Source organism: Magallana gigas, chromosome 2 (assembly GCF_963853765.1).
Source record: "Magallana gigas chromosome 2, xbMagGiga1.1, whole genome shotgun sequence".
Taxonomy (NCBI): domain Eukaryota; kingdom Metazoa; phylum Mollusca; class Bivalvia; order Ostreida; family Ostreidae; genus Magallana; species Magallana gigas.
Window position 1 is genome coordinate 36,160,423 of NC_088854.1, and position 24,897 is coordinate 36,185,319.

The 24,897-nt window shown below is 34.7% G+C and overlaps 1 protein-coding gene and 3 long non-coding RNA genes across 7 annotated transcripts in view; 1 reads left to right on the forward strand and 3 right to left on the reverse strand.

Annotated features, from left to right (window-relative positions):
• Window positions 1-8,261, reverse strand: part of LOC136272970 (uncharacterized) — a 14,858-nt gene extending 6,597 nt beyond the window's left edge. Inside the window, exons 1-3 of the long non-coding RNA XR_010711070.1 lie at window positions 6,994-8,261; window positions 5,725-5,895; window positions 4,403-4,502 (exon numbers count right to left, since the gene is read on the reverse strand). This is a non-coding gene — a long non-coding RNA (uncharacterized lncRNA). The remainder of the gene's footprint in view (window positions 1-4,402; window positions 4,503-5,724; window positions 5,896-6,993) is intronic.
• LOC105319293 (ubiquitin carboxyl-terminal hydrolase 25) overlaps window positions 1-24,897 on the forward strand; it is a 196,348-nt gene that overhangs the window by 87,500 nt on the left and 83,951 nt on the right. For all 3 annotated transcript variants that reach the window (XM_066076350.1, XM_034446363.2, XM_034446362.2), the window contains one exon: window positions 15,996-16,084. In XM_066076350.1, coding sequence (XP_065932422.1) covers window positions 15,996-16,084 — 89 coding nt within the window. The remainder of the gene's footprint in view (window positions 1-15,995; window positions 16,085-24,897) is intronic.
• LOC136272971 (uncharacterized) lies at window positions 12,024-13,367 on the reverse strand. Its single transcript, XR_010711071.1, has 3 exons — window positions 13,175-13,367; window positions 12,875-13,012; window positions 12,024-12,442 (listed from the first exon to the last, which is right to left on the reverse strand). It is a non-coding gene; the product is annotated as an uncharacterized lncRNA (long non-coding RNA).
• On the reverse strand, window positions 17,536-18,764 carry LOC136272968 (uncharacterized). 2 transcript variants are annotated; one of them, XR_010711065.1, is made up of 2 exons: window positions 18,328-18,764; window positions 17,536-18,154 (listed from the first exon to the last, which is right to left on the reverse strand). It is a non-coding gene; the product is annotated as an uncharacterized lncRNA (long non-coding RNA). The 2 variants fall into 2 exon arrangements; XR_010711066.1 differs by having other exon boundaries at window positions 17,536-18,168.

The following is a 24,897-nucleotide window of genomic DNA, read 5'->3' on the forward strand; positions in this document are numbered from 1 at the left end:
AGAACCACTGCACCAGAAATGCCAATATTTACACAAAAGCTTGTATATATAGTGAAGATTCTAAATTGTAAAAATCGTGACCCTCGGACCAAAACTGGGGCCCCAGGCGGGGTTCAAAGTTTAACATAGAAATACATAGGAAAATGTTTAAAAAATCTTCTTCTCAAGAACCACTGCACCAGAAATGCCAATATTTACACAAAAGCTTGTATATATAGTGAAGATTCTAAATTGTAAAAATCGTGACCCTCGGACCAAAACTGGGGCCCCAGGCGGGGTTCAAAGTTTAACATAGAAATACATAGGAAAATGTTTAAAAAATCTTCTTCTCAAGAACCACTGCACCAGAAATGCCAATATTTACACAAAAGCTTGTATACATAGTGAAGATTCTAAATTGTAAAAATCGTGACCCTCGGACCAAAACTGGGGCCCCAGGCGGGGTTCAAAGTTTAACATAGAAATACATAGGAAAATGTTTAAAAAATCTTCTTCTTAAGAACCACTGCACCAGGAATGCCAATATTTACACAAAAGCTTGTATACATAGTGAAGATTCTAAATTGTAAAAATCGTGACCCTCGGACCAAAACTGGGGCCCCAGGCGGGGTTCAAAGTTTAACATAGAAATACATAGGAAAATGTTTAAAAAATCTTCTTCTCAAGAACCACTGCACCAGAAATGCCAATATTTACACAAAAGCTTGTATATATAGTGAAGATTCTAAATTGTAAAAATCGTGACCCTCGGACCAAAACTGGGGCCCCAGGCGGGGTTCAAAGTTTAACATATATAGAAATACATAGGAAAATGTTTAAAAAATCTTCTTCTCAAGAACCACTGCACCAGAAATGCCAATATTTACACAAAAGCTTGTATACATAGTGAAGATTCTAAATTGTAAAAATCGTGACCCTCGGACCAAAACTGGGGCCCCAGGCGGGGTTCAAAGTTTAACATAGAAATACATAGGAAAATGTTTAAAAAATCTTCTTCTCAAGAACCACTGCACCAGGAATGCCAATATTTACACAAAAGCTTGTATACAAAGTGAAGATTCTAAATTGTAAAAATCGTGACCCTCGGACCAAAACTGGGGCCCCTGGCGGGGTTCAAAGTTTAACATAGAAATACATAGGAAAATGTTTAAAAAATCTTCTTCTCAAGAACCACTGCACCAGAAATGCCAATATTTACACAAAAGCTTGTATATATAGTGAAGATTCTAAATTGTAAAAATCGTGACCCTCGGACCAAAACTGGGGCCCCAGGCGGGGTTCAAAGTTTAACATAGAAATACATAGGAAAATGTTTAAAAAATCTTCTTCTCAAGAACCACTGCACCAGAAATGCCAATATTTACACAAAAGCTTGTATATATAGTGAAGATTCTAAATTGTAAAAATCGTGACCCTCGGACCAAAACTGGGGCCCCAGGCGGGGTTCAAAGTTTAACATAGAAATACATAGGAAAATGTTTAAAAAATCTTCTTCTCAAGAACCACTGCACCAGAAATGCCAATATTTACACTAAAGCTTGTATGTATAATGAAGATTCTAAATTGTAAAAATCATGACCCTCGGACCAAAACTGGGGCCCCAGGCGGGGATCAAAATTTAACATAGAACTACATATGAAAAATGTTTAAAAATTTTCTTCTCAAGAACCACTTCACCAAAAATGCCAATACATACACAAAAGGTTGTATATATAGTGAAGATTGTAAAAATCGTGACCCCCGAACAAAAGTGGGGCCCCAGGAGGGGTTTAGATTTTAACATATATAGGAAAATGTTTTAAAATCTTCTCAAGAACCATCGTGCAACTGTTTGGGATATTACTATGCATACATGTACATCCTTAAATAATGTAGATTCAAAAAATTGTAACTCCAGGACAATTGATGGCCACCAAGAGGGGTTCAAAATTTAAACATTTTAAAAAACAAAGGAAAAGTTTAAAAATTTTCTTCTCAAGAACTACAATGTTTTAGTTAGTGGAATATCTATGCATGCATCCTTCGCTTATGTAGATTCCTTATTCGTAAAATCGTGACCCCCGGACCAATAATGGGGCCCCAAGATGGGGTCAAAGTTTATTATAGAAATATAAAGGTAACAGGTTAAAAAATCTTCTTCTCAAGAACTAGAATGCTTCAATTTGTGAGATTACTATCATGCATACAACCTTGGATAATGAAGGTTCGACAGTTTTAAAATAGTGACCCCTGGACTAATACTAGGGACCCAAGATGGGTTTAAAGTTAAATGTAGAAGTACCGGTATATATGGAAAATGTTTAAAAATCTTCTTTTCGAGAACTACAATGCATCAATTTGTCAGATAACTACGTAAGCACCCTCAAATAGTGTAGATTCGAAATTATAAAAGCCGTGACCTCAATCTAATACTGGGGCCCCAAGAGGTGTTCAAAGTTTAGCATAGAAATATAGAGGGAAAATGTTGAAAAATCTTTTTCTAGGGAACTATAATGCTTCAGCTTGTGAGATAACTATGCAAGCATCCTTAAATAATGTAGATTCCAAATAATTAAAACTTTAGCACTGGACTAATACTGTGGCCCCAAAAGGGGTTCAAAGTTTAACATAGAAAGATATATTGAAAATGTTTTTAAAAAGTTCTTCTCGAGAACTATAATGCTACAGTTTGTGAGATTACTATGCAAGGATCCTCAAATTGTGTAAACTCTAATGTAGTGGAACCAAGAGTTATCTTTCTTAATGTTCTGTACAGTCTGAGAGTTATTCCTCTTGAAGTGGAACTCTTCTACGTTCAGTTTTTCAGGTTGTGTACGTGCGGTCCCACCGCAGTGCTACACATTTTCATTCCTATTTTACTATTTACATGTATGTTGTTCAAGCCAACCATAAACCTCGGACCATTACTGGGTCCCCAGAAAGGGGTTCAATGTTTAAAATAGAAAAAGCATATGCTACGAAATGTAATGTTACAAGGAACTGCTGTTCAGGTGAGCGATGTGGCCCATGGGCCTCTTGTTCTTTCTCAGATGGCCGAACTTCGAAATAAGGAATGAGAAGAGAGGCGAGGTTGACATCCTTACCTTCGACTATGTTTTTCCTTAACGAAGGGGAAATGAGGTCCATTTGGGGTAGATCTTCGGGATTTGTTCCGAATTTCCTCGAAGTAGAAGGTGAGCAAGTCGTCTCTGTCGATTGGTAATAGTTCTGAAGGCTGTATTGGGCGGTTGGATTGGATTCCTTCGCTGATACCATAGTTGCTAAACTGCTGACCATCGTTTGAAGACTTTGAACAGTATTCATCAGAGATTGTACAACAATGGGAGATTCGGATCCGGTTGTGTTTAGACAGGTCGTACTTGGTGAAGTCGCACGGGACGGAGCGTCGCTGCTAGTCGCAAGGTTATTGGAATTGATGCTTTCAGACGAAATAACACTGTTTGAGGGCACGTTCTCTGTATCTTGAACAGAAATTTGTTGATTTAACGAACTGGAACTGGAATCAGCGTTGGATTCGATAATGTTATCAGCGTAAAGTTTACGAAGTACCGAGAGGGGAAAACTCGGGTAGGCGTTGATGTTAGCTTCCGTGAGTTTTTCTCGCAGAGTCGATGCCGGCCAATTAAGATAATTACTCATATCCAGAGCATTACCCGTTGTTTTTTGTCTCTTCGTTGAACGTTTTGGTGCCATCGTCACAAGATTCACTACACAAGAAATTGTTCGATCTCCGGAACACAGAATGTAAATTTTACACAAAATGTTCACGTCTTCTTGAATATAATTATTCAGAGAATTAGTTTCCAAACATAAAAATCGTCGATGGGTTGTCAAATAGATTAAATCCGCAAGATTGTAAGGAATTAATAATAGCTGATGCTGTAGCTGTCCAAGAACCATCCGAGATAAGAAGTCACGTGACTGGACCGATGGCTAGGGGGGCATTTATCCCAGCCATCTGCCCATTACATAAGTAATCAATTCGTAGTGCTTGATAGCAGATACAGTTGCAATATTTTAGACATGATAATTACGTACAAAGCTGTAGTAAAATATAAAAGTTGATAATGGATGAATATGAATTAACACTATTCTTAAGAAATAAACCACGCTTAAACAAACTTAAGCTTCAACATATAATGACTTCAGTAGTATCTGGTCTAAAATGTTTCATTTTATATTTGAAGCAATGTTATTTTCATTTTGATTCAATTATTGTTTGTTGAACAATGGAAAAACTTATCAAAAATAAGTGTGTTTTACCACCACCACCCCCCCCCCCCCCAATCAACCTCCTTTTCAAGAACTTAGACCTGGATTTCCCAAAAATTACTACAGTAAATTATAAACATCCAACACATGTATAAGTTAATGGTGAAAATAATCAATTTCAAAGCAATACCTTGCGTTCACATCGTCCAGCTGGTCAAAACATTCACCCGAATCACCGAACAGAGGATGCAACTAATCACCGGAAACATTGACTTTGTATGCTGTCAATGCTGAAAAAGAAAAACGTGAAAGATTTCATTTTCCGGATTTAATTAATTATTTCTTTTTTTAATATTTACGTTACATTTAGAGCTTGTAAATTGTATAATGTGCGAAAGATTCATTGTTCGTCTTGTTTACCAACCAAGCATTGATATATTAGGGACGTTTATATTATTATATATGTGTATACCCTGGATAATCTTGATTACCATGCATATAAAGTTGGTTAATGGTTAACTTGGTCAAAGCGTATATTTTAAAGAGATACGGTAATAAAAATTGAAATGCCGAACCAAGTTTGAAAAAATGACGCCATCTTGATTTGATGGCGCGAGATCTCGTCTACAAATGAGAGATAAATTAGAGCCTTGAAAATCACCCCTGCGAATGTGTTCGGAATGTTCTCTTTATCGTTGCTAAGTATGTAATAAATCCAGAGGTGTCCGAATGAAAGTTCACGAGACTTCACCGAGATGTGCTCAGTTCCTGTGAAATTTCGAGCGGAAGTATGAGTGCTCGGATAATATTCTCAAAATACGTAAGTACTGGTCGTTTTTATATCATATCCTACTTGGATTTATGTTAAAACATGAAAACCTTTCAAGATGTATGTCTTATTTCACCATCTAGCGGTTATTTATATTAAACGCTAATATTCAGAACAGAGTTATCGTTCGTGTTCAACCACGTGTAAAGTGGTTGAAAGTATAAACATTAGGTTGCTTAATAAAATCATAGCCATGTTTGATGCTTGTGGTGTGCAATACCATGTTTTTAGAGAAATAATGGGTGTCTGTTCTGTATAAAAACTTAGTATATAGAGCCATTTTCAAGGAACATTCTGCATAAAATAGTATAGTCTGTTGCACTATTGATGCTATTACTAGGTCAGGCGCGGATCGAAAATTAATCATCAGGGGGGATCTCTACAAGCATGTTAATTGTTGCAAAAGCAGACAAGAACTATTTTTTGTATTGTCGCATTTATTTCTAGAACACATTTTATCCACCAATTATTAATGAAGATAAAGTTTAGAATCAATAAACCTCTAGATTTATATTTGACTACAAATACCTAGATTCTATGAAATAGACTATAAACACGAGGCATGATTTTTACTGCGAAACTGAAAGGGTCAAATAAAATCACGTGGTCTAAAATTTAAATGACAATAACATTCGCAGGGGTGAAAATGTTATTGTCAGTATCTTTATTGTGAATTAAGTTACCTTGATATGAGTTCTTCGTTCCTGCATTATCTCCTTGTTGTAGAGGCTATTAATGCTTCTCAATTCTCCATTTTACAACAGCACCTTCTTGTCCATTTCAACCTTCGCTCGGAATCATAAAGTGCGCCAACACTGACCAATCAGAACCCGCTAAATCTTGGAAAAGTGCATCTTGGGATAGTTTAAAATGAATAATGTTTAATCAAAATTATCATTTTTTACCGAATAGTATACTTTTTACATGTACATTTATAATTATTTTAAATAAGAACTGTCGGAGTCAGTATTTCCTGGTTAAATACGACAAAGTATTGGCGTGTGTTTGTTACAAACACGTGATTAACAAAAAAAATGGTCGACCGTTTGTTTACAAATGTCTAATGAAATTAAACTAATTCTAATGAGACATATGTATCAGATTTTGTCTTTAACTATATTTTATTTACATGTACTGATGATTTTGCCAAAATAAATATGATAGAGCCATATATAGTTTACTGACAAGTTAGTCTTGACTTGTCCAATTTTCATCGCGATTCTAAGCACGGTCATATTCTTATTCAAAATATAGAGGTGTGAAAATATTATGTTCATCACAGAGCAGGTTCTGCATGAACACACAGAAATCACAAATATAATTAGATTCCGATCAATTAACGGGGTCCGGTTAACAGCGTTCACCCGTACGGTGAATTTACAACTACGATGAATTGATGGCAATTATTTTACAGTTACACATGTGCATGCACTGATTGGTCATACGATGAACAGTACCTTAAGAATACTTATGAAATTAAAATACAAACGCGTTAAAAAAGCCGGGAAGTAAGACGTACACGTCAGACTGATATATAAACAGAAGTATAATTTTAATTATTTGGTATAATTTCTACATCAAATGTATACGAATGTATAATCAAATTTTAAAAATGGGATTAAAATCACGTGCACCACATGGCTAGTGCTGGATTTTAAACTGATTTTGTAATACCGGTATAACGTATAACTTCAGTAAAATTATAAATAATGCTTATTATATCTTATAACAGAAATATGTGCATGTTTCATAAACATGTATCAATATCTGTGTTTACAGTACAGAAAGTAAATACAAAGTATAGAAATGCACGAATCACATAGGCGTCGAAACAGGGGGGGGGGGGGGGGGGGGGGGCTTAGTGCAAAGTTAGACTTAACCATTAGGCACATAGCCCCCCCCCCCAACTCCCAACTTTTTCTCGCCGGAAATGTAATTATTCCTAAATTTACCTTGAAAGATTGAGAAGTTGGAGTAATAGGCATACTAGCCCCCCACCCCCCCGACACGGATTAGGATCGAATTTCATGATTTTGCTTCCGACGCCAGTGAGTCATGATACAGTCATACATGTAGTAAAGTCTGAAATGCATGTAAATAATTAAACAATTATTATATTAGACTCAAACTCCAAGTGGGTTTTACTTGTTATTATCAACTGTAGAATTTTTAAAAAAAATTCCTGTGTACATGTGTTGGCGTGGTATTAAAAAAAAATGAGTTAGCTCTAAACTTCAGGTTGTACGAATATTTGGTATGATTTGTAAAAATTTACAACGACTTTACCTTAATGTGTTTGCTTAATTAGTTACTGTACCTCAAGGTTCATTCAAATGATAAATAAAGGATTTAAAAAGGAGTCTTACAAAATAGGTATATTAATTTATTGAGTGTATTAAGTAAAATACTTCTTCATACACTGATTGCGATATACAACTAACTAGATTGTTTTTACTAAATAATTATAATTTACTTATCAGTTTTACTAACTCGGGTACACACAAATTGAAAAAAAAATTCCTGCCGGGCTCCAGTTATAAACTCACGCTTCGTACTGTGTATATGTTATGTAACAGTCTTTTGTTCACTCCTGACAGAAAAAACCCTGCAATCCACACAGAATATACAGGAAAATCACAGAGGAGGTCACCTGGACAAAGAATGTATACACATGTATACACGTGCCCGAGTACCTAAGATTAATTATTTCATCATATGCATTAAACAAGATCAGACATCAGTTTTTTCTTTTCAAATTCATTTAATTACTTAGTAAGGTTCTTAATCGCCTTATTTTCCACATTTGAAGATAGTTACATGTATACATATAGTTTCAGTCACGCTGAAACCTTACTATACATTTTAGTATGTACGGATTCATTATCATTAGGCTAGAATTAAACTTAAACCTGTTGAAAATAAATGATATCACTATTAAACTCAAATCAATTTTAGTAATAGTTTCAGCAATGCGTAAACCATTTGGAATCTTAACTTAAAGTTTCAGCATACTGAAACCTAGCGGAAATGTTCTGAAACTGATTGATATTTCCATAATAATTTACACAACTTTTCACACGATTCAAATTTAGTTTCCGCATTGCGGAAACCATCAGGAATCTTGGACTAAGGTTTCTGCTGACTGAAACCTAACGGATACTTGCTGAATCGATATAATGGTTTTCGCAGTGCGGAAACTATACATGAAACTTCAACTTCAAGTTTCAGTAAGGTTTCCATATAGTTTCAGTTTTGCTGAAACTTGATTTTTCATCCAGTGAATGGGCTAAATGTGACAATGGCATGTTCCAAGACAGTGTCAATGTGACATTTCTTATTTAATCCGCCAAAAGGAGATTTATGGGACTTTGTAAAATGATAAGTTAAAAATTTGATGAGTTTATCAAAGAGAACAGTACATTGCAATTGTCAAATTACTGTATAACCCTGAATGAAAATACTGAAAATATTTTAATTTAGTAATGAAAACCATAATTTAGTTCAATTCTTTATATTTATTCTCCTTTGTTTCACATCTTTGAGTTGAATTTCGTTTGGTTGCGCCAGTGTTACCGTCACCGTTTCCATTATGTCGATTCACTATTTCAGCCGGCTGTTCCACTGTATTTGATGGTTCATTTTCTTCTGATTTGTTTGAGTTACCAGTAAATGAAAATTGCAGAAGAGTTTGTCCTTTCTAATGAAGGGGAATTTTTTCTGTGGCATAGCAGCTGCTTACTACATTTAGACTTTGTGAGTGCTATATGTCAAATTGACGGTATTAACCAATCAAAAAACACTTTACTGTTTGATTAGATACGAAAGAAAACAAAGTAATGATTAATATGCTTTGCTGGACTACATTTGACTACTATTTGTTAAGCGTAAAATAACAGCAATCGTTGAATCATTGTAGCAAAAGGGATTCCAAGCATTTATGGGGAAAGCTCTAAGTTAAAAAGTATGTTCAGTAATAGTATAATCATTATGATAATATGCGCCAGGACGGTGCAACGTTTTTAACATCAATGTTTTATTTAATGCGACTATGGTACAGGGCGTGTGCTTATTCCAATCACTGCATTTATAAGAAAAGGTCTTTGACATATCATGTGACAACATTTTTCATTCGAGTTTATTCAACAATCAAGTAAGTAACATTTTAAATCGTCGCACAAGTTCAAGCCAGGTTAACAACAATCATTTATAATGAAAAGACCAATAAAAATTATGTACGTTTTAAATTTGAGGACTTGAGTGCATTGAAATACAATTTTCTTTATTCACATATAGGATTTTAAAAAATGAAATACAACAATTACTGGTAGTAAGAAGTTGAGGAAGAAAATATACCTATATGATGTCATATATTTTGATCACTTTATAAAGTGTGTCCTGTACCGGGGGGGTGAGGGGAGGGCATAACTAAAATAAATGGAATTGGAAGTTAACAGTGTACTCCTGCAGAAAATTTAGTTATATATCTTGCATAGGATATTTTATTTCGGTAAAAATTGTATTCCATAAAGGTACATATGTCAAAGATTAAGTGTATGCATGAACAAGTGAAAAATTCATATATTTATAAGCTCACCTGAGCTGAAAGCTCAAGTGAGCTATTCTGATCACATTTTGTTTGTCGTCGGTCGGTCTGTCTGCCTGTAAACTTTTCACATTTCGAACTTCTTCTCTATTATTATACCCCCGCTCCAAAGGAGAGGGGGTATACTGTTTTACCCTTGTGTGTCTGTCTGTCTGTCCGTCCGTAACAAAAATTTCTGTCGCATTTATCTCAGCAACTATTTATCGCAGATGCTTGAAATTTTTACACAGTTTTTGTTCAGGCATGCCATATGGTGGGATTTTTTTTGGAACCAATCAGACGTCAACTTCCTGTTAAATGATGACTTTGTAAATAAATTTTTGAAACAAATTTTTGTCAAAGAATTCTCAGCAACTGTTTAGCGCAGATGCTTGAAATTTTTACACAGTATTTATATAGGCATGCCATGGCGTGGGATATATTTTTGTAACAATCAGACGTCAACTTCCTGTTAAATTAGGACTTTGTTTATTTTTAGCAAAAATTTTCAAACAAATTTTCGTCAAAGATTTCTCAGCAACTACAGGTATTTATTGAAGATGCTTGAAATTTTTACACAATATTTGTATAGGCATGCCATATCGTGGGATATATTTTTGTACCAATCAGATGTCAACTTCCTGTTAAATGACAACTTTGTTTATTTTTAGCAAAAATTTTCAAACAAATTTTTGTCAAAGAATTCTCACCAACTGTTTATCGCAGATGCTTGAAATTTTTTACACAGTATTTGTATAGGCATGCTATATCGTGGGATGTATTTTTGTACCAATCTGACGTCAACTTCCTGTTTAATGAGTACTTCGTTTAATTTTAGCCAAAATTTTCAAACAAATTTTTGTCAAAGAATTCTCAGCAACTATTTATCGCAGATGCTTGAAATTTTTTACACAGTATTTGTATAGGCATGCTATATCGTGGGATGTATTTTTGTACCAATCTGACGTCAACTTCCTGTTTAATGAGTACTTCGTTTAATTTTAGCCAAAATTTTCAAACAAATTTTTGTCAAAGAATTCTCAGCAACTATTTATCTCAGATGCTTGTAATTTTAACACACTATTTGTTTTGGCATGTGATATTGTGGGATATATTTCTGTATCAATCGGACGTCAACTTCCTGTTAAATAATGACTTTGTTTATATATTTTTAGCCAAAATTTTCAAACAAATTTTCGTCAAAGATTTCTTAGCAGCTATTTATCGCAGATGCTTGAAATTTTTACACAATATTTGTATAGGCACCAATCGGACGTCAACTTCCTGTTAAATAAGTACTTTGTTTATTTTAGCCAAAATTTTCAAAGAAATTTTCCTCAAAGATTCCTCAGCAGCTATTTATCGCATATGCTTGAAATTTTAACACACTATTTGTTTAGGCATGCCATATTGTGGGATATATTTCTGTACCAATCGGATGCCAGCCTTCTGTTAAATGTCGACTTTGCTTATTTTGCATATTCACATCAGAGCGGGGGTATCACTAGTGAGCATTGGCTCACAGATATCTTGTTTCCCTTTGAGAATTCTGCTGTCTCAGGTGCTGGTCTTGTTATAGGTGGAGGAATTTCTACTGCTGTGCCAAGGGATTTTTCGTTGTCATTAAGTGCAACCTGGGGACAATAGTTCAGTGGTTCCCTTGTCTCCCTCGACGCTGTTGTTTTATTTCTTCAAATAAAATATGCACATGCATAATTCCTATAAGTTATAATAGTTTTTGTGTTCTGTGGTATAAGTTTGATCCAGCCCATGGAGCTAAAATCAAAAGGGTAACTTTTTGACATTAAGGGTACATGTTTGAGAATAACAGACCTTTTGGCTCGAAGATGTAATCTCCTCATCTTGGCTTTAGAAGTGACAGCTAATGCTCTCTTCCTCCGAGCAGCTAAATCTTTCTGAGCAGCAAGTCTTCTTGTGTATGTACCAGGAGAGAGTCCTAGATGCTTATTAACCTATCAAAAAATCATCAAATTTATCTTCATAGAACAACAAAATGGAAATTTTGTAATAGATCAAGTATATTAATTAGCTTGATTATCTATCATTAATATACATGTATTTATGAAAGTCTGAAAAAAGCATGCAGTTAAGAATTAGCTTTTTTATTTATTATTCATAACTGTCAAATTATAATCACAGATATAAATACCTGTATCAAGTAGCTTTCTCCCATGTTCTTCTGGGCAACACTAGCAGCTACTCTATACTCAATGGACCTGCTAAAGAGTCTAGGCTTTGGCACTTCTGAAGCTACCGACTTGTTGAAACTTTAATTCGCTTGTGTGCTTCCAAGGTTTGCCAGCTTACTGGCGTGCTTCTTCAGTTTATGGAAGGTATTTTCTAGATCTTGCTGGAGGACTTCATCTTCATGGAGGGCTTGCCATAATGAAGAGATGAATATTTTGAGGTAGTAGGATTTTTTTTGTGATGGCACCAGACTTCACTGCATTCAATGTGGTTGCCAAATGGATGCAGAGATAATGCTGAAAGGCCCTTTTCAATTCCATCTGGATTCCCTTGATTCTGGGAGATCATGTAATTAAAACATTTCTGGATGTATTTGATTACTTTTGAAGACAAATTTTTGTGCACTTTTTGAAGATTATAAAGAGAGTTTGATATGTTTTTCTTGATGTGGTTTTTGTCAGACATCTTCTGGATATTAGAACATATGCCATGAACTCGAGACATCACAGTTGTATCATCATCTGCAACCAGCCCTTCTATTTGCACTCCCTTCTGTACTGCTTGACCAATGAGATCTATTACCATGTCTGGCTCCATTGATTTGGAACTTCCTATATGCGCTCAAAAAAAAATACAAATGAAATTCAATGTTGCTCCTCAAGTACAGTTAGTATATCACACTTCCAGCCAGGAGATCTACATGTATTCCTAAGGCTAATATGTTTTATCCATACAGCCCAGAGACAACAACATTCATTGATAAAGTAATTAAACAATCCAAAAACAACAATCCAAAAGGCATATGAAGCAGCTTATACACAGATTTAGAAGGGGAAAGGGGGGGGGGGGGGTTACAGACCTCCCCTGGAATTTGAAAAGATAAAAAAAAATTACAATTAAACGATTTATAAGAACAATGAGTTAATTGTTATATTAAAGTGAAATGGTTTGACACCCCCTCTTCCCCGGAAAAAAATTCTTGATCCGCCCCTGAGCTATTAAGATGCTTAAGAAAATAGCACTATTTAATGAATCAGAAATACCTGTCCAATTCCTTTTGCAGTTATGTGGAGGGGGAAGCTAATTTCTTTCGGTAGCATTGTCACATTGTCTGCAAAATTTGTTCCTTACACTGTACCCAACAATTTTGCCTGTTTGGCTTCCTTTCATAGAGCAGTGACCTACAATACATGTATTTCCATATAATTAAGCTTGTTTATTTCAGACACACATTAAAGAAAGAAAGAACTTCAATCCTTTCTATTAAAAAAAATATTTTAATGAAGATAATTGCATCCGTGAAGAATTAAGGAAACACTTTCAGAAATTTATTTCACATGTACCAGTTAAACTGTCATAGGAACGACCGCTCCCTCTTTTTTGCCACGCGCCATCCACACTGACTGTATTTGAAGTAGACTGTTTGTTTCTGAGATGAATAAAAAAAATCACATAATACATTATCATAAACTTAAAAAATTAGGTAGTTGTGACATTTGAAATTGATAAATACCAAATGATTTCTCTTTTCACAAACAAGGAAATCATACAAAAATATACATCCGTACTTTGTGGTAGCTTCAAGTTCCTCTTGCAGAGCATCATTTATTGAAGATGAAGCTACTGATTCTGTGGCCTGTCCAACTTCTTCTTGTCTGGTGTACAAAAGAGTTTTGCTGATTGGGGGGATATTAAGTTCTGCCAGTATGCCATTAATCTGTGTGTATCCAACACCTGTGTGCTGGACAGCTATATAGAAGAAAATACAATTTTTTTGCAATGTTAGGGCTTGAAATGAATATATACATGTAGTACAATATTACAAAATGTGTATATGAAGTATACATGTTTAAAGAAATTTAAAGATTTACCCTTATTTTTAATAATACATGTATGTTTAATTACAAGATTTATCTATATCATTTAAACTTAAAAGGTTATTTAATTAACGAATTAATTTCCATAAATGATTACATGTAAAACAGTAATTATATAATTATAATGCATGAATTTAAATAGCTTTCGAAATATTTATTTTTAAATTACCTGCAGCCAACTTTCTGTTTACAACCCAAACACGACCATCATGTCTTTTCCCTGTTGGTATGGTATTCAAATATGTGCATACTGTATTTGAACAGGGTATCTTCAGCATTGCTGAGAGACCATGTGTTGTGATGCCTGTACAATGTGACAGTTGCAGTGGCAGACCACATTTCTTGCAAGCAGACAAAGCATCTGCTAGAACTCCCAGTTCTACTATCCTTCGACCACATCTCCAATCAGTTTCAAGTCTTGGGCACTCCCTTGTCTATTTCAAATAATTCCATTAAAATCATTAATACATGTACCGGTATATATCCAGAGAGAGAGAGAGAGAGAGAGAGAGAGAGAGAGAGAGAGAGAGAGAGAGAGAGAGAACAAAACGGATATAAAAGCAAATATGATATAGTGCATTTATTTAAATTCAATTTAGCATTCGATCCTTTTGTCTTATGAAAGCGGTACCTGCATTTATTTAAAGTTATGAATATTGATCAAATAATTTAAAAATAAAATACTTTTGTACCATCAGAAAATAAAATTAAATAATTGAATAAAGAATTTGAAAAATGTAATAAATGAAAGAAACAGAAATAATAGAAAAACAGTATACTGTGGAATCATTAAAATTCGTGGGGGCCAATTTTCGTGGATTGCTTAAATTTTACAGGTTCGAGGGGACATAATTACGTGTATTTTAGTATACATACAAAAGGATTATGATTTTATAGCCCTAGTTTATTAGTTCGTGGGGGTGTATATTTGTGGATGAGAGGTGCACAGGCACGAATTCCACGAAAATTGAGCCACCACGAAATCTTATGATTCCACAGTATATAGTTTTAAAAGTATGCACTCTGTTTAAGAGTTCAATAATATTCATAATTTATACAGCTAACGGGTTGCCGTAGTTTTTCTCCAGCGTCATTAGTTACACTTAATGCAGATACTGTTTAGACAATCTGATTTGAAAGCAAAGCTACTAATTGATACTTTCTTTAAATTAAGTTTCATTTTTTTACTTTCAAATTTGTTTTTCTTCCACTTAATATGAAAATACAAGTATTTGTTATTACCACTATACAATCGTCTGCCATACCCCGTTCACAGCACACATAGTTGACAGACAAACTGCAGCAGACGTTAAAATAGGGTTAGGCCTTATATTATTATGAAACATACTCTTTTTTAAAATTAACTTCCACAATAACTATGAATAAACATATATATTTCACTATATGACACTTACATTTTCGTTATAAACTACCTCGGGCGTGGAGAGGATATCGTCTGCGATGAAGTCGTCTTGAAAGCTCTGTGCACTTGTTGAATTTACCAACTTGACGTACGATTTCGGTTCGTTTTATTTGTTTTTTGAACGCAAAACGACCCTTTTTCCTCAGTTGTTCCATACCTTGTTTACATTTGACGCCCGACAATTTAGTTATGCAATGTCGTAAAATTTTACTGAACTTCGACAGATAAAATAAAACAACTAGTCTATTGTTACTTGGAGTGAATATTATATCTTAAATTCTCAAATAATAGATATGAACAATTGTTATTTTACAACTTCAATATATATGGAGACCCATTCACTGCAAAAAAACGTGAAAAGACTCCTTCCTTAATGAAAGCTTTCTTCCATAAGCACAGTTAGACTGGTAAAATAAGTCCATATGTTCAAAAATCACTGCTTGACCTCCTTTTCACTGCTTTGACCCCTGTACAACATAGCATACACCCTGTGTGTTGTGGTTCACATGGTGAATATGGAGGTGTAAACATACCACCTTATATAGCAAGATCTTTTAAGAGACCATAAAAAACCTTTTCCCATATATTTTGAAAAGATATAAGGCATTCATAAAGACATGGTTATTTTACCAAAAACATTTATTGATAAGATTAAATGATTATTAATAAATTGATTTTAAATATGTGACCCCCCCCCCCCCAATAATTGTGAAAAGGTTTTACTGATTCCTCCCCTTGAAATTGCAGTGTGTTATAGCCAGGTATTGTATGTTCATTTTTATGATGTAATGTTTAACCTGTTTCAATTCTACCTGCTGTGGGCTATGCAGTGTGTATCAGCTTGTTTTATGCAAACTTTTTCAGTGGTAGTAGTACTGGAGAAACAAGGCAAAATAGGAATCCAATGTGTGAATTGTTTTATGGACAATACAGAGCAGAGGGTACCAATGAAGGTATGTACAAACATCTAATTTTTACTGTATTTAGACACTTAATGTATTTAAAGTTTGAAAAACAACACATTTTGTGTTTGTGTGTGTCTGTGTGTGTACAACACTGTACAAAACTGAGAGAAAATCATTGTTTAACTCCATATACAACTGAAGGAGGTATGGGACACCTCCTTAATATGGCATTATTTTTTTTCAAAAACAAGCATTCTGAGAGTATTGTATAAGCAATACACGTCCCCTACGGATTTGTGGAAACTGTCAAAACAATGCACTGTTGTGCAGAATATCGAACCCGAACATTAAAAAATTGGAATATAAAAAATGAATTTTCTCGAAAATAAGTCAACCAGACGCTACAAAAGTGTAAACTTGATCTGTAGTTTGACATTTTGAAGCTGTTCAGCAAATTTCATATTATTCCTCAAATGCATAAAGAAAAAAAGTGTGGAAAACTGAAGTGGGACAGACAGACGGACGGACAGAAGGACAGACAGATGGACTGACGGACGCAGAGGAAAGCTATAGTCCCCTCCGGTGAAAACCGGTAGGGGACTAATAAGCAATGAAGTCAACTGCAACAATATGCTTTAACCTCAACTTGGCCCTTCTATTTGATTTTATTGTTTATTTCAAAAGGAAGTACATTACAACATGGAGGTGTCCCATACCACCTTAATTAAGCATGTGTTTTGTCTACTGGTATATATAATTATTGTGTGCATTCTCATTATACCCCACACAACAAAGTTGCGAGGGGTATAATGTTTTTGATGGTCAGATAGTCAGTTCTGTTGTATTGAACAGTTTGTAAGCACAACTTCTTAAACTGCTGCATGGAATTAGGTGAAACTTTATAGGCATTTAGGACACAATGTGTAGATGCGCCTATAACAAAGAATTTCTGATTCTTTCATTTTCTGGAAATTTCAGCCCTTTTGAGAATGTTTTTTGCTGTTGAAGAAATAGTAGCAGTGCAAATTTGCAGAAAGTTTTTCCAAGTTATGCCCTTTTTCAATATATTTTGTGTATTTAATGGATACCTTGGCATTCATTACATGCATCACATCAAGTACTTTAATAGGGGAGCATGCCATTGAGGTATGTGTGCTAAAATGCTCACTTTTTCTTTCATTCTGTAATGTTCAAAAGCCATGATATTCATTTTATGAAATTGAGGGGAGGGGTTTGTCAATATTTTGCAGCCATAATAGTTTGTACTCAGGGCTCAGTATTTATGGGGAGTTTGTTTCATTGTTTAATTGATGAGAAAAATCTTTACAGTTAGGAAAAAGAAATATGGCCTTGCTGATCATTAAGTTCAAGAATGATAATCAAGAAATGGAATGATTGTTATATATGTCATGAATCATATATCCTGAACTGATATAATGATCAGACGAGTTCTTTGGAATTGCCAGATGTCTGTATCAGAAACAACCAAAACACCAAACTAAACAAACAAATATTTAATAAGAAAAAAAATACATATAAGAAAAAAAAATAAATGAAAGAAATATTAAACCAGATTCTAACACACAGAGTCGACTCTAATTTCAATAACAAATCTTTAAATTGACTTCAAAACCAAATATTCTTTCCAAAATTTAAACACTTAAATTGATTCAAATATATTTAGATTTTCAAATAATTTCCTTAAACTTGTTTATCAACTTTCAAATCAATTTCACAAAAATATCACTACAATTATACGAGAAACAAATATTCAAAACAATGAAAGTGAAATTTTAATAAATTTCGTCACATTTCCTTTCCTGGTTCCTCGGTATATTTCCGGTGACTTTTCACCTAAACCCCGGACATCACATAGACAAACACACAGACACACAGACACACGGACAGATGACACAACCGTTGCTCCGGTACGTTAGGACACCACAACACAACACACATATACAAACGTCTCCAGCGTAGACCGCTCCCGGTCACCATACACCATACACGTACATCGACGCCACGTGTCCCCGATATGGATGAAAAATGGCGGGTCTGGCGCTCCGTACTCGTCTCCGACTTCGTAGTCACAATTCAGCTGGTTTAAACCGTCATCCCCTTTAACACAATTTCTTTTAAAATAGAATGGAATATACTTGAAACAATTTATCGTTAGTGTTCAGTTCTAAAATGACAATTTTCCATTCGAACACGTGGTTTTTAAAACTAAGCTTTCTAACATAGCAAACAAAACAATTAAACATACATAACATAAAAAAACAAACAAATACCTTGAAATTGGTGACAAACATACGGAAATGAACAAAGTAGGGAGAAGTTTCCCAATCTTGGTGACTACCACGTGCCTCTAAATAGACACACGTCCACTCTGCTGGACTGCACGGACTGGAGTGCGGTATTTAAAATTTACCGTGTACACGTCACTCCAGTGACAGGTTTAGAGAGTAAAAAGAAAAGCGGGAAATTCAAACATATATATTTACAATCATATCAAGTATGTTACAATATAGTTATTAGAACATAATATTTTTGATACATGCACCTATGAAATTAACAGAAATTGAAATGGCATTCCTTTGATGAATGCTTATATGGGTATAATGCCAACATTTATCATCATTATACCCCTGCAAATGAAGTTTAGGTGGTATATTGGTTTCAACTTGTCCGTCTGTCTGTAGACGCAACTTTGTCATAGAATTTTAGGGGGTGTATTGGTTTCAACCTGTCCGTCTGTCTGTAGACACAACATTGTCCCCCTATAGAATTTTTTACTACTGCATGAAACAGTCTGAACATTTGTGCATATGTTAATCACCATCTGAAGATGTGCACCCTCAATTTTTTTTAAGATCAGACAAGATTTAATGATTTTATGACGGTTTTCATTTTCCTTATTCTATATACTGTACACTGATGTTGAAAAGTAAGGGAGGTAATCCTTACAGATTTTATTAATTAATTAATATATAGTCACTGTATTAAAACACTCTAAAATATATTTATATATTAAATACACCCAGATGGAGGTTTTTTGTCTTTATGTCTTAACTAAATTTATTTTTTTTAAGTATTCTATCAACTGACAATGTCAAATTTTTGTTTGTCAATGATAAATTCTTAGGAGCAATAAGAACATCAAAGACAAGTGTGGCTGAATTCATTTGTCCCAAGAGGGCCATTATCTGAGGCATGGTTTAGATGGAGCATGAGTTGGGGGAAAATTGATAATCTGTAAAATGTGTGGTGGTTTTGGGGCTATTTTAAAACTGTTTCATGTGAACCAAAAGTTTCTATCATTATAAGGAAATAAATAATTTCATTATTAATAAAGAAGTTAACTATTTTTAGAAGTTGTTTAAATTTATTAGTCAAGTAAATTGACGAAGTGACCCTATAGGGCATTAATTTAACTGAAAATTAAAAGTACTGTCAGTGATATGATTGTAGTGTTTTGGCAATTTTAAAATTGTTTGTAATATTACATGTTCTTTTTTACATATTTTTACATAGTATGGTAATTATGGTAATGTTTTGGGAGTTAATTAAATTTAACAAGGTTATCAAATAAAATCAGTCCTATGGGATAAATTTTCTGATATGGAGTTCCATATTGTACCATAGGAGAACGTGAGAAAAATTTGAAACAACTAATTGCATCTGTCAAGACTCTTATTAGAAAGATATTGAAAGTTTTATCAACAGAAGAGCATTGCTTGGCTACCGGTATATCCATTTACTGCAAAGGGAGGGGTTATTGTCATTTTTGTTGGTTTTTCCATACCTGTTAACCTTTCAAAGCTAGCTGCTATGTGGGAGAATCTCCCTCTTACCAACTTGGCTAAGGGGAAGATTTTGCGTAAACGATGTTTTTTCACGTGAAGTGTAAATATATATTAAAAATACTGTTAGATATACCTTAATTATTTTACCATTGTAATTAATGCATTTGCAATCACTTTAAATTTTATTTTTTCTATGACATTGACTACCAGTGTGCAATTACAACTTGTGTTGCTGTACATGTTCAGAAAACTATTATTTTGTTTGCATGGTACAATACAAGAAGTCAGTAGTGTCACTTTTTATATTATTGTTCAGTATTGAACCATCACTGCATGCTGACATCTAGGGTAAACACAGCAGATTAATTTTTCGTATTTTGAATTTGCAGTGAAACCCAGTTAAGAAAATACTAGTAAATAATATTCATTAAAATTAATTTTTGCCTTATATAGGATAGATTTTTAATTCACAAAACATCATGTATTTCTCCAGTATCATTTAAAAATGATCTCTGTTGTAATGTCTATAGCATCCCTGTAATTCATAGTACCGGTGTCATATAATATTTGGATACCGCGAAATATTGAACCCGGGTTCAATATATTATGCGATATTATGAACCCGGGTTCAAAATATCGCTGCGATATCCGGGTTAAAAATATTATGGCCGCGATATTTTGAAACCCTCTCGAATTTTCATTGCTCTTGGAGAGGGGGTTCAAAATATTATGGCCGCGATATATTGAACCCCCTACCTATTTCCAATTCCCATTGGAAAGGGGGTTCAAAATATTATGGCCGCGATATATTGAACCCCCTACTGTTTCCAATATCCTTTGGAGAGGGGGTTTAAAATATTATGGCTGCGATATATTGAACCCCCTACCTATTTCCAATTCCCATTGGAGAGGGGGTTCAAAATATTATGGCCGCCATATTTTGAACCCCCTGCCTATTTCCAATTACCTTTGGAGAGGGGGTTCAAAATATTATGGCTGCGATATATTGAACCCCCTACCTATTTCCAATTCCCATTGGAAAGGGGGTTCAAAATATTATGGCCGCGATATATTGAACCCCCTACTGTTTCCAATATCCTTTGGAGAGGGGGTTCAAAATATTATGGCTGCGATATATTGAACCCCCTACCTATTTCCAATTCCCATTGGAGAGGGGGTTCAAAATATTATGGCCGCCATATTTTGAACCCCCTGCCTATTTCCAATTACCATTGGAGAGGGGGTTCAAAATATTATGGCTGCGATATTTTGAATCCCGCTCTATTTTTTTTTGCTATTGGAGAGTTCAAAATATTATTGTTTCCAATTCCCTTTGGAGAGGGGGTTCAAAATATTATGGCCGCGATATATTGAACCCCCTAGCTATTTTCAATTCCCTTTGGAGAAGGGGTTCAAAATATTATGGCTGCGATATATTGAACCCCCTAGCTATTTCCAATTCCCTTTGGAGAAGGGGTTCAAAATATTATGGCTGCGATATATTGAACCCCCTACCTATTTCCAATTCCCTTTGGAGAGGGGGTTCAAAATATTATGGCTGCGATATATTGAACCCCGTACCTATTTCTAATTCCCTTTGGAGAGGGGGTTCAATAGCAATGAAAAATAGAGGGGGGGGATTCAAAATATACCGTAATGTCTCGTGTATAATACGCACTCGTGTATAATACGCACCCCCAAAGTTGACCAAAAAATGGCGAAAAAACAGCAGGTCCTATGTATAACACGCACCCCAAAAATGGCTAAATCAACGGCCGCCATTTCCCCCCAAACTATCGATGTTTCATATTAATTTTATAATCCATGCGCAATTTCTTTAATTTTGAGATCGGAACATAGCACAGACGATGAAAATCGACGGCCGCCATTTTCCCAAATAACTATCGATGTTTAATGATGAATTTTTAACCCAAGCGTAATTACTGTAATTTCGTGATCGGAACATGGCCTAAGCGATATTAGAGTCAAAGTTCTTACACTTTTAATTAAAAAGGACGGCACGATTTACATGGGCGGTATCAAATATCATTTGACACTTCGTAAAGAGTTTCTTACAACATCGGAGAAGTAGAAGATCATCATACGTAGAGAAGAACGGCAACCGAGCTTAGTGCTTAAAAGTAATAATGTTTGCAGACATAAACCAGAAATGATTTAATTGATTATAATTATAGTCAAACCCTATGATTGTTGTTTAAATAAACAGTGTGAAGAAACGTACGTATGTCGTATATCGTCATTATCAAGTCGTACAAATGATCGATGTAATTTTAGCAGTTTCTATGTAAAGCAATAACGTTTAACTGCATAACGGGACACAAAGTAATTAAGTTTAATAAAATCAGAATAATTGCTTATCTACATGCACTTGAAAACACCCTGTGAAGTCCGACACGAGAGAGGTGCATGCTTCTGACACCGGAAATTGTTAAACAAACATTGACCACGCGGCGAGTCAACAGGTGGCTGCTTACGTAATGGCGAATACACTGGCGATATTTAAACTTGTTTGATGCAAGAAATATTGTTAAGAGAGGAAAAATATTTCAATACATGGGGGAAAAAAAATTAAGAATAAGGTATTTCTGATGCAGTAAATTTAGTATACACTCATTCAATTTGCATAACACGTTATATCGGCAGTCACTACTCCCGTGGTATCAAGAATCAAGGCTTGAAAAAATGGGGTACAATTTTGGTCCTATGTATAACACGCACCCCCCACTTTTGATCAAATTTTGGCTGAAAAAAAGTGCGTGTTATACACGCGACATTACGGTAGCGGCCATAATATTTTTAACCCCCTCTCCAATGGGAATTGGAAAAAGGTAGGGGCTTCAAAATATCGCGGCCATAATATTTTGAACACACTCTCCAATAGCAATGAAAAATAGAGGGGGGTTCAATATATTGTGGCCAAAATATTTTGAACCCCCTCTCCAATGGGAATTGGATAAAGGTAGGGGCTTCAAAATATCACGGCCATAATATTTTGAACCCCCTCTCCAATAGCAATGAAAAATAGAGGGGGGTTCAAAATATCACGGCCATAATATTTTGAACCCCCTCTCCAATGGGAATTGGAAAAAGATAGGGGGTTCAAAATATTGCGGCCATAATATTTTGAACCCCCTCTCCAAAATATTATGGCCGCAATATTTTGAACCGGGCCCTCTCCAATAGCAATGAAAAATAGAGGGGGGTTCAAAATATCGCAGCCATGATATTTTGAACCCCCTCTCCAATGGGAATTGGAAAAAGGTTGGGGGTTCAAAATATCGCGGCCATAATATTTTGAACCCCCTCTCCAATAGCAATGAAAAATAGAGGGGGGGTTCAAAATATCGCGGCCATAATATTTTGAACCCCCTCTCCAATGGTAATTGGAAAAAGGTAGGGGATTCAATATATCGCAGCCATAATATTTTGAACCCCCTCTCCAATACCAATGAAAACTAGAACTTTTTTTGTCTTCAACAAAAAGTAAGGGCTTTTCGACAGCCCCAGTATCCCTTTTTTATTTAAAATGTCAAAAAAATATCTCTAATCTATTCCCAAATTTTCTGAACACCTTGGTATAACCAGTTGCTTAGATAGGAATTTATGAGTAGTGCAATGTCAAAAGAAAGATATCTCCAGAACTTTACAAGAAGCTACACTTCTAATTTTCAGAAGAATATTTTCAAAAAATCATTTCAAAGTAAGTATTCATTCCTGGGACTCAAAACTTGGTATGCCAAGAGTATTTATGCTCTACATTTTTGGAGAAAAGCGAGATAACTCTTCCAAAAAACAATTTTGAAATTTAAACAAGATATGATCTTTTGGCCTCCAAAACCCCTTTAAGGAGTCAAAAAGTGGCCCCTCGGACCATAATTTTTTAATTGTACTCTATACTCTGAACTCTAAGCCGAAAAGATATTAAAAATCGGATGAAAAATAAAAAAGTTACAGCTAAAGGGCTGTTTTCAACTTTGGCCCCTCTAGTTCCCTTATTTTTCAAAATTTTAATCCCAAAACCTTTTCCGGTCTGCGTATTTGGTCCTTCATTTTAAAAATTAAATATGAACATATTTACTGCAAAACTGTTTGAGAAAACGTGGCACGTGTGAATTCAGTTTATCATTAAAACACCCATAGACGATTTTTAATCAACTTATAAAACCGGAAGATGTGAATGGTTTCAAACGAAACTTTAAATATATGATAATTATGACAGTTTTAACATTTCCCATTCCTCATTTAACAAATTTGGTGGTAATTTCAATTTTTACTTTTTTCATCCCCCCTTTTTTCATAGTTTGAAGTCTAATATCTCGAAAACAGCAAGAGATAGAAAAAAGTTGTCGCTTACAATTTTGTATATCAAACTATGAAGTATCTAAATCCAAAATTTCATAGTTTATAATTAAAAAAAAAAAAGATACAAAGGTCCTTTTAATATTTTGTTTTTTGCATGTGTAAACAGGAAGTATATAGACCGGAAGTCCAAAAAGGGACATACAGGAGAACAAAAAATTGCTAAAAGAGTCCAACATCAAATTTTTATTTTTCGGTTCCATTTTCAAAAAATCGCTGACGAAACTTTGTCGAGAAGAATAATAATAATAAAACAGAACGAAAACAATAGGTCTTTTCGACCGAAAGTCGAAAAGCCCTAAATAGAGGGGGGTTCAAAATATTGCGGCCATAAAATATTTTATGGAGGGGTTCAATATATCGCAGCAATATTTTGAACCCAGGTTCAATATATCGCGGAGTTCAAAATATTATATGACACCGGTACTATAAACTTTAAAAACTCTTGTGAAATGCTTTTACACTTTTTCCTCGAGCTTCACTTTTATTGGTAGCTTGTATAAACACTCAGTGTTCCAAACTCACTTTGATTTTTACAGACCGTGCTGGCCAGACAGAATTAGTCACGGCTCACTGCATGTGGCTTGGGTGCTTTAACTGTGCACCTGTTAAGTGACACCACTGGCTGTGTATTGTTTTCTTCGGTGTTACAGAGTAAAATCAAGATGTTTTAAG